The sequence below is a fragment of the Loxodonta africana genome, chromosome 11 (assembly GCF_030014295.1).
Source record: "Loxodonta africana isolate mLoxAfr1 chromosome 11, mLoxAfr1.hap2, whole genome shotgun sequence".
Taxonomy (NCBI): Eukaryota; Metazoa; Chordata; class Mammalia; order Proboscidea; family Elephantidae; genus Loxodonta; species Loxodonta africana.
Window position 1 is genome coordinate 15855983 of NC_087352.1, and position 12728 is coordinate 15868710.

The 12728-nt window shown below is 57.0% G+C and overlaps 1 protein-coding gene across 1 annotated transcript in view; it reads right to left on the bottom strand.

Moving 5' to 3' along the window:
* Positions 1 to 12728, bottom strand: part of AP2A1 (adaptor related protein complex 2 subunit alpha 1) — a 38409-nt gene that overhangs the window by 2288 nt on the left and 23393 nt on the right. The window contains exons 5-18 of the mRNA XM_064293950.1: positions 10869 to 10998; positions 10320 to 10421; positions 7562 to 7670; positions 5323 to 5473; positions 4349 to 4517; positions 4095 to 4232; positions 3405 to 3587; positions 2853 to 2950; positions 2353 to 2584; positions 2079 to 2246; positions 1826 to 1989; positions 938 to 994; positions 749 to 831; positions 568 to 657 (exon numbers count right to left, since the gene is read on the bottom strand). Coding sequence (XP_064150020.1) covers positions 568 to 657; positions 749 to 831; positions 938 to 994; positions 1826 to 1989; positions 2079 to 2246; positions 2353 to 2584; positions 2853 to 2950; positions 3405 to 3587; positions 4095 to 4232; positions 4349 to 4517; positions 5323 to 5473; positions 7562 to 7670; positions 10320 to 10421; positions 10869 to 10998 — 1874 coding nt within the window. The remainder of the gene's footprint in view (positions 1 to 567; positions 658 to 748; positions 832 to 937; positions 995 to 1825; positions 1990 to 2078; positions 2247 to 2352; positions 2585 to 2852; positions 2951 to 3404; positions 3588 to 4094; positions 4233 to 4348; positions 4518 to 5322; positions 5474 to 7561; positions 7671 to 10319; positions 10422 to 10868; positions 10999 to 12728) is intronic.

Genomic DNA, 12728 nt, shown 5'->3' on the forward strand with positions numbered 1-12728 from the left:
AGCTAGTCCTCTGGTTTCATGGCTACGGACACAGAGGCCCAGAGGAGGGGGAGAGAGACATGACACCTTTCAGGGTTTCCAACCACTCTGAGGAGGAGGAGTTGGATTCACACTTTTCAGATGGGCTAGGAAGGCTCAGAGAGGCAAAGTGACTCAGCCCAGGTCACACAGAAGGCACCAGTCAGCAGCTAGATGCCAGGCCTGGCTCCCAAGTGCAGTAGACAGTGAAATCATGGGCATGGAGCCTGATGGAGGGGGAAGACATCAGGAGGGAGCTGGGCTCCAGGCAGGGGAACCCAGTTTACAGAGGTAAGCTGAGGCCCAGAGCAGCTGGGGTGCAGGAGGTAGGGCTTCCTGGACACCTATTATATAACTTCATTGTCAGCCTTTCCTGACAGCCCCACGGGATGCAGGAGAAGCTGACCCATGTCTCACAGAGGAAGACACTAAATCTCAGAGAAGTTAACCATTAGCTCTCTGAGTAAGATGGGCTTCCCAGTGCCAAGGGAGGCCAACCTGGAAGGGAAGAGCTGGGGCTAGAGGGCGGGGTCAGGCCTGGAAGGATATGAGTGTGGAGGTCTCCAGGGTGGACGACGGAAGGTGTGAAGTTCTGAAACTGTACCGACGTCTTGTTGCCATAGAAAAGATACATCCGGCCTGCGAAGAGTGGAGGGGCAGGGCTCAACCAGGCATCCTCTGACCACCCTCCCCACCCACCACCCCCAGCTCCACAGCCCCCCAGACACACCTAGGTTCTGCCGGAACTCAGACTTAACTCCGATCTGCAGCAACTGGTTCTCAAACAGGACCCCGTTGTTCTTGCACACGAACCTGGGCGGAGGCGGTGGTGGACTCAGGATGACAGGGGCACCTGTCTGGGGCCTGGCTTGTGCCCTCCTCACTGGTCTCTAACCCTCCCATCTCTGCCAGGACTCACTTATTCAGCAGCTCATCAGCCTCAGGGATGGGGGGGCCAATGTCCTCAAGACCTGAACTGGAAGCAGGGAAAAGAGCGAGATGGAAGGGACTCGGGGGGCTGGAGCCCAGAGAGACAGGGAACTTGGAAGATCCTCCCTGGGGGGAGGTCAAACCCCTGCCCTGCCCAGTAGAGAAACCAGTTGCCATCAAATCAACTCCAACTCATGGCGACCTCGGCATCTACATGCCTAGATACCCAGAGAACCTAAGAGAACCCCCAAATCAGACTGGCAACTGCCTCTAATGGCAACGGGACCCCAGCAGGAGCCACCTCCCCCCATCAGGGGACCCCAGGTTTCCCTCTCCTCCAAGTCCTTGCCTCTGAGGCTCATCAGGAAATCCCCTGACAAGACCCAGGCCTCTAACCCTCCCTGGAGGACACAACAATCTGCCCCCACCCCCTGAAGCCGGCCACCCCTTACTCAACAGCTGGGGCTGGGTCGGCCAGCAGAGCCACCGGGCTCTCGGGGGCAGGCGGCTCCAGCTCGCTGGGCCGTCCAATCCCAGAGCAGACAAGAGAAGATAGGCGTGGCAGGCAGCCAATCCCAGAGAGGCAGCAAGAGGGCCAAAGAGAGAAGAGGGAGAGGGGGAGAGAGAGAGAGAGAGGCAGGAAGGTGGGAGGGAGAGAAGGAAGAGCAGGCTCAGAACTGTGACAGGACAGGACACCAAGGGGAGGCCAGAGTCAGGAGAGGCCAAAGGGGCCAGGAGGGCAGGGGGAGGAGCAGCCAGGGCTGACAGAGGCTTCAGGGACAATAAGTGGAGAGACGGGGTAGGGTTCAGGGCAAAAGGGGGCAGAAGTGGAAAGGGGACAGCCCTAGTATCCCCCTGGAGACAGGCTCAGCGGTACCTGAGAAAGGCCTCCTCAGGTGTAGGTCCCAGGCTGGGTGGGGCAACTGGGCCATCTGAGAAGACGTCCACAAGAAGGTTGCCTGCGCCAGCGGGAGCAGGGGGTGCTGCTGGGGGAGGGGCTGCCCGCAGCCCTAGGAGGTCAGCAGACGGTGAGGGCGTTGACTGCAGAGGAGGTGCAGGGAGGTCAGACACCATGACACCCGGCCAGACGCAGCCAGACCGGCTGTGGGGTTCACAACCACAGAACTCACCACTGTGCTGGGGGTGGGCTCCACGCCCCCATTGATGTCATTGCTGCTGGGGTCCCTGCGGCCATCATCCAGGGCACTGCCCGCCCCTGGCCCCTTCTTGCGTTTCAGCTTGGCCAGGATGGAGGATTCGCGCTCAGGAAAGGGTGGCATCTCCTCTAGCACCGTGGCCTGTGGGTCAGCAGGGTCAGGGCAGGCGGAGGCCTGGGGCCCGGGCCCAGGGGGAAGGGTCAGTTAGGACAGGTTCAGTGACAGGGGTGGAGGGACGGGCTCTGACCAGGACATCGGTGCTGGCCACGGAGCTGAGAGTGAGGTACTCGACGGCACGCTGCTGCAGCTCCACGTCGGCGTTGCGCAGCTGGGAGCCTGCCCGCAGCACACCCTGGATGGTGGCCTTGGTCTCAGGGAAGAGGTTGATGAACTTGATGTAGGTGGACAGCAGCAGGGCCCGGGTGGCCACGCTGCACAGGTGGAACTTGGAATGCAGCAGGGAGAACTGCACCGGGGGGCTGCAGGGGTGGTGGGAAGGAGCAGAGGTCAGGGGGCAGGGCACCAGCCCCCCAAGACCCCCATGGGGGAGCCGCCTCCCTCAGCTTCCCCACTGGGAATGGAGATAGATAGCCCTTCCCAGGGTCCCTGGGGGAGGGTCCAAGCTCCTGCCCTGCCCAGTAGAAAAACCAGCTGCTATCATGTCCACTTTGACTCGTGGGGACCCCATGTGTATCAGAGTAGACCCCTGAGATGACATGTGTTCAGCCCACGTGGAGGACCCCTCACCTGGAACGGGGGTCCCCAGCAATCAGGTTCCCGAACTCCCCAAGGATGTAACCACCGACCTTCACCATGTTCTCATGACAGGCTGGGGCCTGGAGTGCCTGGGCGTGGAGGGAGATGGGAGCACAAGGGCCAGAGTGAGAAGACTGACTGCCCGGCTCACCGAGAATGGGCCAGGCACAGCATGAGCACCTGCTCGGTTACCCTGGGAGTCCTCCCAGCACCTCTGGGATGCAGGTGGGTTACAGATGAGGAGGCTGAGGCCCAGACAGGTGGAGGGATCTGCCCCAGCTCATACCGGTAGTCAGATAGGGCAAAGGGAGGCCCCGAGCCCGGCGAGCCTGGGATAACAGGGAGCTGAAAGGACCTGGGATCGGCACCTACACACTGGGCATCTCATGTCCCTGCCCTGTGGACTTCACACGTCCAGCTGCAAAGCTATAGGCTGTGTCCCCTCGTGGTGGCCCGAGAGGCAGAGGCAGCAGGATGGCAGCCCAGACCCCCAGCCCTAGGTGCCCCTGCTCTGCCCGTCGTGGGGGTAGGGCAGGTGCTGACCTCAAAGACGGTCTTGGCAGCATAGCCCTGGACATCGTCGCGGTTGGTGACAATCTGCAGCACACGATACCACACCTCCTCACTCACGTAGTCTCCCGCGATGCGGATGAGGTTGAGGATGGTGTCCACATACCAGCTGTAGTCCACAGCGTACTTCTCAGCCAGGATGGCCACCTTCAGGACCTACGGTGGGTGTGTGCGGGTGTTTGTGTACGTGTATGTCCATGGGGGGTGTCAGGTCTGGGCTTACCACTGTCCCCCATCTAGAGACCCAGAAGTCCAGGCCCCCATCTCCTCCTCCTTCAGACCCAGGAGTCTAGCCCCTCAACCCCCTCCTCCCTCAGACCCAGGGGCCCCAGCTCCTTGACTCTCTCTTCCTTCAGTCCCAGGAGTCCAGTCCCCCACCCCCTCTTCCCTCAGACCCAGGAGTTCAGCCCCTTGACCTCCTCCTCCTTCAGACCCAGGAGTCCAGTGCCCCGGCCCCTCTTCCCTTAGACCCAGGAGTCCAGTCCCCCGGCCCCTCTTCCCTCAGACCCAGGAGTCCAGTCCCCTGGCCCCTCTTCCCTCAGACCCAGGAGTCCCAGCCCCCTCCTCTCTCAGACCCAAGAGTCCAGGCCCCTGGCCCTCTCCTCCCTCAGACTTAGGGTCCAGGTCCCTCAGCCTCTTCCTCCCCGGCCTTCCTGGACTCACAATCTCTTCACGGATGGCGTAGTCAGCCGTCTCCAGGTACCTCAGCATCTCGGACACAATCTGCTTGGCGTTGCTCCGGTCACACATGGCGTAGAGGAGATCAGCTGCACGCTGCCGCACACTGACATCCCGCTCAGTCTAAGGGAGGAGAGCAGGTCTGGTGAGTCCCAGGATCACCTGGGCAGAGGGATTTGAGCACTGGCAGGAGTTCAGTGGGGGCACGTGCAGTCTGCGGGGCAGACCCAGTGGTGCACCTTGAGGGCGTTGATGACAGTGTCGATGTGTGTCTTGACGGCCTCATGGGAGAACTCGGAGCTGGCCAGTGTGCACATGCTCTCCAGTGCCAGGTAGCGCAGGTTAGTCTCCCGGTGTTGCAGGAACTGGCCCAGCTGGTTGCAGGCACGCACGAGGAGGTTGGGCTCACTGCCGGGCGGTGGGAGAGCAAGAAGAAACAGAGATGCGAGGAGATGGAGACTCAGCCTGCATCCACTCATGTCCCCTCAATCCAGAGTGACTCCTGCCACCCCAAGTCCCGGCCCCGATGGCTCCTCGTGACCCAGACATCTGGGCTATCAAAGCTAAGTGAAAGATGGCCAGCAACTCTGCCTCCCAGGAGGGCCTGCACCAGCCTCATGGGGCAATACCGCACACCCCATCCTCTTCTTACGAAGAAGTTAAGAACCACAGCACACCCACCCCAGGACCTAGGAGTCCAGACTCCCAGCCCCCTCCTCCCTCAGACCCAGGAGTCCAGGTCCCCAGTCCCTTCCTCCCTCAGACTCAGGAGTCCAGGTCCCCAGCCCCCTCCTCCCTTAGACCCAGGAGTCCAGGTCCCCAGCTCCCCCCTCAGACCCAGGAGTCCAGGTCCCCAATTCCCTCCTCCTTCAGACCCAGGAGTCCAGGTCCCCAGCCCCCTCCTCCCTCAGACCCAGGAGTCCCAGCCCCCGGATCCTTCTCCCTCAGACCTAGGAGTTCAGTCCCCCAGCCCACCCCCAGACCCAGGAGTCCAGGTCCCCAGCCCCCTCCTCCCTCAGACCTAGGAGTCCAGCTCCCCAGCCCCCTCCTCCCACAGACCCAGGAGTCCAGGTCCCCAGCCCCCTCCTCCCTCAGACCCAGGAGTCCAGATCCTTAGCCCCCTCTTCCCTCAGACCTAGGTGTCCCTCCCTCAGGCCCCTCCTCACTGGGACCCGGCATCAGGTTCCCCCTGCTCCAGTGGTTGAGGTGGCACCTGTCATAGTGGATGATGAGGCTGATGGTCTCAAAGAGGATGGCATTCTTGGCATTGGAGTGCTGCACCTTCTTGGACTTGGGTGGCTCCTGGGCCTTGTTGAGCACAGTCTCCAGACACTCCACCAGCCGTCCCTTCACGGCTGCATCCTCTGGAGAGAGGTGAGGACATGCACAGGGCTGAGCTCTATGTTAGCCCAGCCCCCGCCAGGGGCAGCAGCCTTCCCCCTGCGTGCCCGCCTCTGCCCCACTGGGCTCCTGCAGCAGCAGGCAGGGTCTCTACACTCTGACTACCTTCCCTGGTCCCAGCCCACCAAGTGAGGGGAGAGGTTGACAGAGGCCCTGTCTCAGACCTGGGCACTTAGCCTGCTCTGCATTAACCCTGCTGGACAAGCGGCCCCACCTCTCTGGGCCTCAGTGTCCCCATCTGGGTCCCGATGCTCTCTTAGTTTTCTCATAGAGGAGCTCCAGGAACCCTCCCCAGAGACACCAGGCAGGATCACAGGCCCCAAACCCAAGCTTTCCCAAGGACATATCTGTGTGGTAAGCATCTGATAGGAATACATTTGCCTCTCAGTCCCCCACTCCTACAGGAAACTAGTTGCTGTCCAGTCGACTCTGGCTCATGGCGACCCCGTGTGTGTCAGAGTAGAACTATGCTGCATAACGTTTTCAGTAGCTGATTTTTTGCAAGTAGATCGCCAGGCCTTTCTTCTGGGGTGCTTCTGGGTGGACTCAAACCTCCAACCTTTGGGTTAGCAGCCGAGCACATTAACTGTTTGCACCACCATGGGACCTGCTTGGTACAGTAGGGGCCCCATAACCATCAGCTCTTTGTGTGATCCTTTTTGCTACAACAGGCAGGCTTCCTGCTCCGTGCTGCTCACCAATTCATGCAACGTACTCAACATGCAAAACTCCTAGTGTGTGTGTGTGTGTCTGCGTGCATGTCCATCTGTGTGTGTGTGCATGTCCATCTGTGTGTGTGTGTGTGTGCATGTCCATCTGTGTGTGTGTGTGCATGTCCATCTCTGTGTGTGTCTGTGCATATCTGTGTCTGTGTGAGTGTATCTGTGCATGCATGTCCATCTGTGTGAGCATATCTGTGCGTGTATCCATGTGCATGTGTGCATGCCTGTCTGTGTGTGTCTGCGTGTGCATGTCCATGTGTGTGTCTGTGCGTGCATGTTTATCTGTGCGTGCCTGTGCGTGCACGTCTCTGTGTGTGTGTCTGCATGCATGTCCATCTGTGTGTGTGTGTGCGTCTGTGGGTGCATGTCTGTGTCTGTGTGTGCGCACGTCTGTGAGCGCATGCCTGTGTGCGCATGCCTATCTGTGCGCATGTCTGTGCGTGTGTGTGTATCCGTGTGCGTGTGTGCATGCATATCTGTGTGTCTGCATGCATGTCCATCTGTGTGCACGTGTCTGTGCGTGCATGCATGTCTGTGTGTGTCTGCATGTTCATGTCTGTGTGTGCATGTCTGTGTGTGTCTGTGCGTGCATGTTTATCTGTGTGTGTGTCTGTGCGTGCATATCTGTGTGTGTGTGCCTGCGTGCATGTCCATCTGTGTGTGTGTGTGCATCTGTGGGTGCATGTCTGTCTCTGTGTCTGTGCATGCAAGTCTGTGTCTGTGTGCGCATGTCTGTGAGTGCATGCCTACCTATGTGCGCATGTCTGTGCACACGTCTGTGCGCGCGTCTGTGTGTGCATGCCTATCTGTGTGCGCCTATCTACATGTGCATGTCTATCTGTGTGCACGCGTCTGTGCGTGCATATCTATGTGCATGTCTGTGTGTGCATGTGTATCAGTGTGCATGTCTGTGCATGCATGTCTGTGTGCGTCTGCGCATGCATGTATATCTGTATGCACATCTGTGCATGCATGTGTATCTGTGCACGCGTCTGTGTATGCATGTCTGTGTGGGTGTCTGTGCGTGCATGTGCATCTGTGTGCGCATGTCTGTGCACGCATGTCTATCCGTGTGCGCCTGCACATGCATATATATCTGTATGCACATCTGTGCGTGCATGTGTATCTGTGTGCATTCATGTCTATCTGTGTGAGCACATGTCTGTGCATGTGCATATCTACCTGTCTTTCTGTGTCTGTGTGTCCTGGAGCCCCATAACAGAGGTGAGGCATCACCCCAGCCTCAGAGAAATCCTGAGACAGATCCCCAGGCCCTGGCCCTGCCACGGGGTCCGGGTCCCCCCAAGCAGCCAAGATAGCCAGCATTACCTGGTGGGGGGTAGCACTGCAGCAGCCGCAGGAGCTTCACTGAGAGCCAGGGGGCTGGGACAAAGTAGTAGGTGTAGTCCTGGAGGTCGGTGGAGGCCGAGGAGACGATCTGGGGAGGAGAGGAGGGCGAGGAGTGGGCAGAGGCATGGGACAGCACCCCCATGCTGGGGTGGAGCAATCACTGTGTTCCCAGGATGGTGCTGTCAGCACAAAAGGAGCAGCAAATTGAGACTCAGAGAGGGGTGTAAGGCACCCTGGTCACACAGTGAGATGGTGGCTGGGGCCTCCACCCACAGACACGACACCAAAGTTCAGGCTCTCACAAGATCACTTGGGATTGTGGATGGAATCATGTCCCCAAAAAGATCTGTTCAAGTCCTAACGCCAGTATCTGGGGAGGTGATCATGTTTGGAAATAGGTCTTTCAGATGTGATCAGTTAGCATGAGGTCACACTGGAGTAGACTGAGCCCAAATCCTACAGGAACGGTTAGCAGCCCAGCGCTTGAACCACTGTGCCACCAGGGTTCCTTATATGACTGGTGGCCTTGTAAAACAGAAGAGACTCAGAGACAGGGAGACAGAGGAGAGATGCCATGTCATCATCGGCTGTCAGCAGAAACCAGGAAGAGAGGCCTGCAACAGATTCTCCCTTGCAGCCCTCAGAAGGAATGCACACAGCTGACAGCCTGAGTTGGCACTCCTAGCCTCCAGAACTGTGAGACAATACATTTCTGTTCTTAGAAGTCACCCAAAACCAAACAAAACCCATTGCTGTAGAGTTGATTCCGACTTATAGCAATCCTACAGGACAGAGAACTGCCCATAGGGTTTCCAAGGAGCGACTGGTAGATTCGCACTGCCGACCTTTTGGTTAGCAGCTATAGCTCTTAACCACTGTACCACCAGGGCTCCTAAAGTCATCTGGTTTGTCATATTTTATTAAGGCCACTAAAGGGAACTGATATACTTTGTACAGGTCCAGCCATGATTTTTCTAAGAAATGCAGGTGCTGGGTGGGCAGGAAAAGCCCCTGCCAACACCCCTGGGTGTGGCTGCCCCGGGCCCAGCTCCTCCCTCCCTCTCTGAGCCTCCCAAATGCCTGGGTGACCTCCATTAAAGCACCTGCCACACCGACTCAGTGGAGAGCGTGTCCCTGTAGCTCCCCCAAAGACTGAGAGCTATTCAGGGGCAGGAGCCGGGCACCCTTTCCAGGTGCTCAGGCCTAACACAAGGTCAGATCCAAGGAACGTTCAGGAAATAGGTGGGGAATTAGTGGAAGATAGTGAGACTTTTTTCCTCACGGCAAACTCCTACTCAACTGTAAAAGTCCCTTCTCCAGGAAGCATTCCCATAATGCCCTGTATTGCCCCCACTGTCACCGTCTGTGTCTGCCCTCCAGCCTGGCACAGGACAGTATTCAGATGTGTGGTGAAGAAATGAAAGAACGGATGATTGAACACATGACCCAGTGTGTTTGTTGCTCTCTTTGCTTGGGAATCCAAGCCTCTTCCGACCTGCCTAGAAAACACCTATACTTACTCCAAGTCTCAATTCAAGAATTACCTCCTCCAGGAAGCTTTCCTGAACTCCCAGGTGGGGTTAACTGCCTCCTTTGGGCTCCTATTTCCATTTGAGTACAAACCACCCCTTGTCTGATTATCTGTGTCTGAGTCAGCCTCCCCACCACACTCTACTCCCTGAACCAGGATGGGGAGCTTCCAGAGGACAGGACTCAGGTCTGACTTATCTCTGTGTCCCCCTAACAGGGCCCGGCACACAGGAGTCCTCAGGAGAGGCTCCCAGGACAGGAGTGAAGGTGGGGGAGGGAAAGAAAGGAGTGAAAGGAAGACATGTGGGAGGGAGAAGGAGTGGGAGAATAAGCAAGAAATGGCAGAGGCTTACAGTCTGCATGAGCCATGGCCTAATCTACCTTGAGACCCAGAAGAACTAGATGGTACCTGGCTGCCACTGCCGACCATTCTGATCAGGGCCACAATAGATGGATCCTGATACAAGGAGAGAAAAATGCAGAACAGAACCTCAAATCCTTAAAATGTCCAGACTTACTGGACTGGTTGAGACTAGAGGATTCCCTGAGATTATCACCCTGAGATACGCATAAATGTTGAACCAAAACTACCCTCTGAGGTCACCTTTTAGCTAAATAACAGATTGGCTCACAAAATAAAGACTCCTCCAGGAAGTCATACCTTTAAAAAATCATCTATATGAGACCAAATGGTCGACACTTACTCTAAAGCAAGGAGGAAAGGGTAAGGGGACAGGGAAGCTAGAGCACTGGAAACAAAACATCCAGAATGGAATTAATGAGAATGTTGACATGTGGTGAAAAATGAAAAATGTAACCAATGTCACTGAACAATTTGTGTAGTGTTAAGTGGTAGGGTGGTGGGGGGCAAGACAGGGCAGAGGGAGGAAGGGAGAGATGTAGAACGGGAGCGGGAGGAAGTCAGGAGACTGGCTCTCGTTTCCTGGTACTCAGCGTGAGCTGGGCCCTAGCATCATCCCCACTGTACAGATGCGGCAGCTGAGGCCCAGAGAGGGGAAGCTACTTGCCCAGGGCCACACAGCCAGGATGTGACCAGGCTGGGAGTGAACGTAGGCTGCCAGCCTCAGAGTCTGAGCTCTGGACCACCATACCAGGCTGCCTCTCAAGGAGAGTGGGGGACCACAGAGGCAAAAGGGAACAGGACACCACGGCATGTTCCCACCGCCAGCCCCGAGACCACACTTACCCGGCTCAGTCGAGACACAGCCAGGGAAATGCAGGTCTTGAAGTCATCTGGGTTCTTCTTGCAGAGGCAGGTGATGAGGCTGACGGCGGCCGTGACCACGCCCTGGGGGCAGAGATGGCCAGTCAGGGCCCAGGGGAGGGGGAGACTGGGGACATGTGTCCTAGCTGAGGGCCTGAGAGTAGAGACTGAGGAAGGGGCACGGCCAGGTGTGCACTGGTGCGCCTGTGTGTCCGGGTGGGGTAAGGAGCCTATGTATGGGGCTCAGGGACCAGGGCCAGGGCTGGGTGTCTGGGTGAGGAGCCAAGGGTGGGAGGGGACTACAGAGAGATTGGGGTGGCGGGGCCCTGGGGTGGGGACAGAGGCTTGAGTCTGTGCTAGCCAGGCACAGATGGGAGCTGTAGGGGGATGGCTGGGTGTCAGAAAAAGTTGGAATTTTCTGGAAGGTTGGGGACATTGGACAGGATCCCTGGGCATCCAGGTGGGCATCAGGGCACAGGTGGGGCTCCCAGGTAGTAAGGTGGGCATCGAGGCAGTGGCCCAGGGTCTCACCATGTGCTGGTCGTTGAGCAGGTGCACCACACGGGCCGTCCACTCGCCCATGGGCACCAGGTCAGGTGAGGCCTTGTACAGCCGCAGCAGGCACAGAGCTGCGCTCTGCTTCACACTGTCCATGCTGTCCCTGTGGGGATGACGCAATGTGGGAAGAGGTCAGTGCGACCTCAGCTCTGTGCATTCCCCTCTTCCCTTATTCTTCCCAGAAAGGGCCGCTGAGATGGACAGAGAGCCAGCGGAACTGGGATCCAGTCCCCATGGCCCCCAAGTCTCTGGGGACCTCAGTTTCTTCATCTGCAAAATGGGCTGCACCTCAGTAACCTGGTGACATCACTGGCAGGCTAAAGCAAAAGATCATGCCTGGCTCTGCAGCTCCCTGCATTGACCAAGCATTTATTCAGCACCTACTGCGTGCCAGGCACTGCTGAGGGCACTGTGGGGACAGCGATAGCCAAACTGGTCCAAACCTCTGTGCTCACAGTTTACATTCCAGCCAGGACGGCCAACATCGAAGCAAACACACACACCACGTGCAGCTGGGGTTCAGTGCTACCGAGCAAATCAGCAGGTGACAGCACAAAAGGCCGGGGATGCTATTTTGGAAGAAGGTCTCTCTGGTCAAATGACCCATGAACAGAAAACCAAGTGACTTAATGAGAAAAGATGGAAAATCTCTGCAACAGAATGTCCTGGGCAAAGAGAATAACCATGCAAAGGCCCTGAGGCAAAAGTGGGCTTGGAATGTAGCAGGGACAGGGAGGAGCCGTGTGCCTGGAGCTGAGGGAGCTAGGGATGAGGACAAGGGATGAGAGCAAAGAGGGAATAGAGCAGATCAGGCGGGGCCTTGTGGGCCGCAGCGAGGGCTTTGCTTTGACTCAGCGTGAGACAGGCGTCACTGCGGGTGGCAAGCGGGGCAGTCACATGATGCTAGTATGACAGCAGAAAAAGCTACCACCGAGGTGGCATGACAGTTAAGCACTTGGCCACCAACCCAAAGGTTGGTGGATTGAGCCACTGAAGAAAGACCTGGCGATCTGCTCCAGTAAAGATTATGGCCTAGGAAGCCCTATCGGGCAGCTCTACTCTGTTACATGGAGCCACCATGAGTCATAATTGACTTGAGGCACACAACAACAACAATGTAATAAATAGAATTGTTATCAGTGCTGTACTGAAGCCACATGGGATAGCTCCTGAGAGCTGACTGTTACACATTCAGGAATGTTGTAAGCCAGCTGGTGAATTGTTGGCAGCCTGAAACTGGCCATTGTATTATTTCTCCGTGAGTCCGTGGATGGTGCAAATGCTGAAATATTGGTGGCTCAAACCCACCCAGAGGCGCCTTGACAGAGGCTTGGTCAAAGCCTTGAAAACCCTGTGAGGCAGTTCTACTCTGTCACATGGGGTTGCTATGAGTCAGAACTGACGCAAAGGGACCTAACAACAACAACAGCAGACCCTTTACTGCCTGCCTGGCACTACTGCAAGCCCTCTACACGGATGACCTCATTGACTGCATCCTCAGGCAAACCAAGGAAATGTTGTTGTTGTTGTCAGGTGCCGTCGAGTCAGTTCCGGCTCATAGCGACCCCATGCACAACAGAACAAGACACTGCCCGGTCCTGTGCCATCCTTACAATCGTTGTTATGCTTGAGCTCATTGTTGCAGCCACTGTGTCAGTCCACCTCGTTGAGGGTCTTCCTCTTTTCCGCTGACCCTGTACTCTGCCAAGCATGATGTCCTTCTCCAGGGACTGATCCCTCCTGACAACATGTCCAAAGTATGTAAGACGCAGTCTCTCCATCCTTGCCTCTAAGGAGCATTCTGGCCGCACTTCTTCCAAGACAGATTTGTTT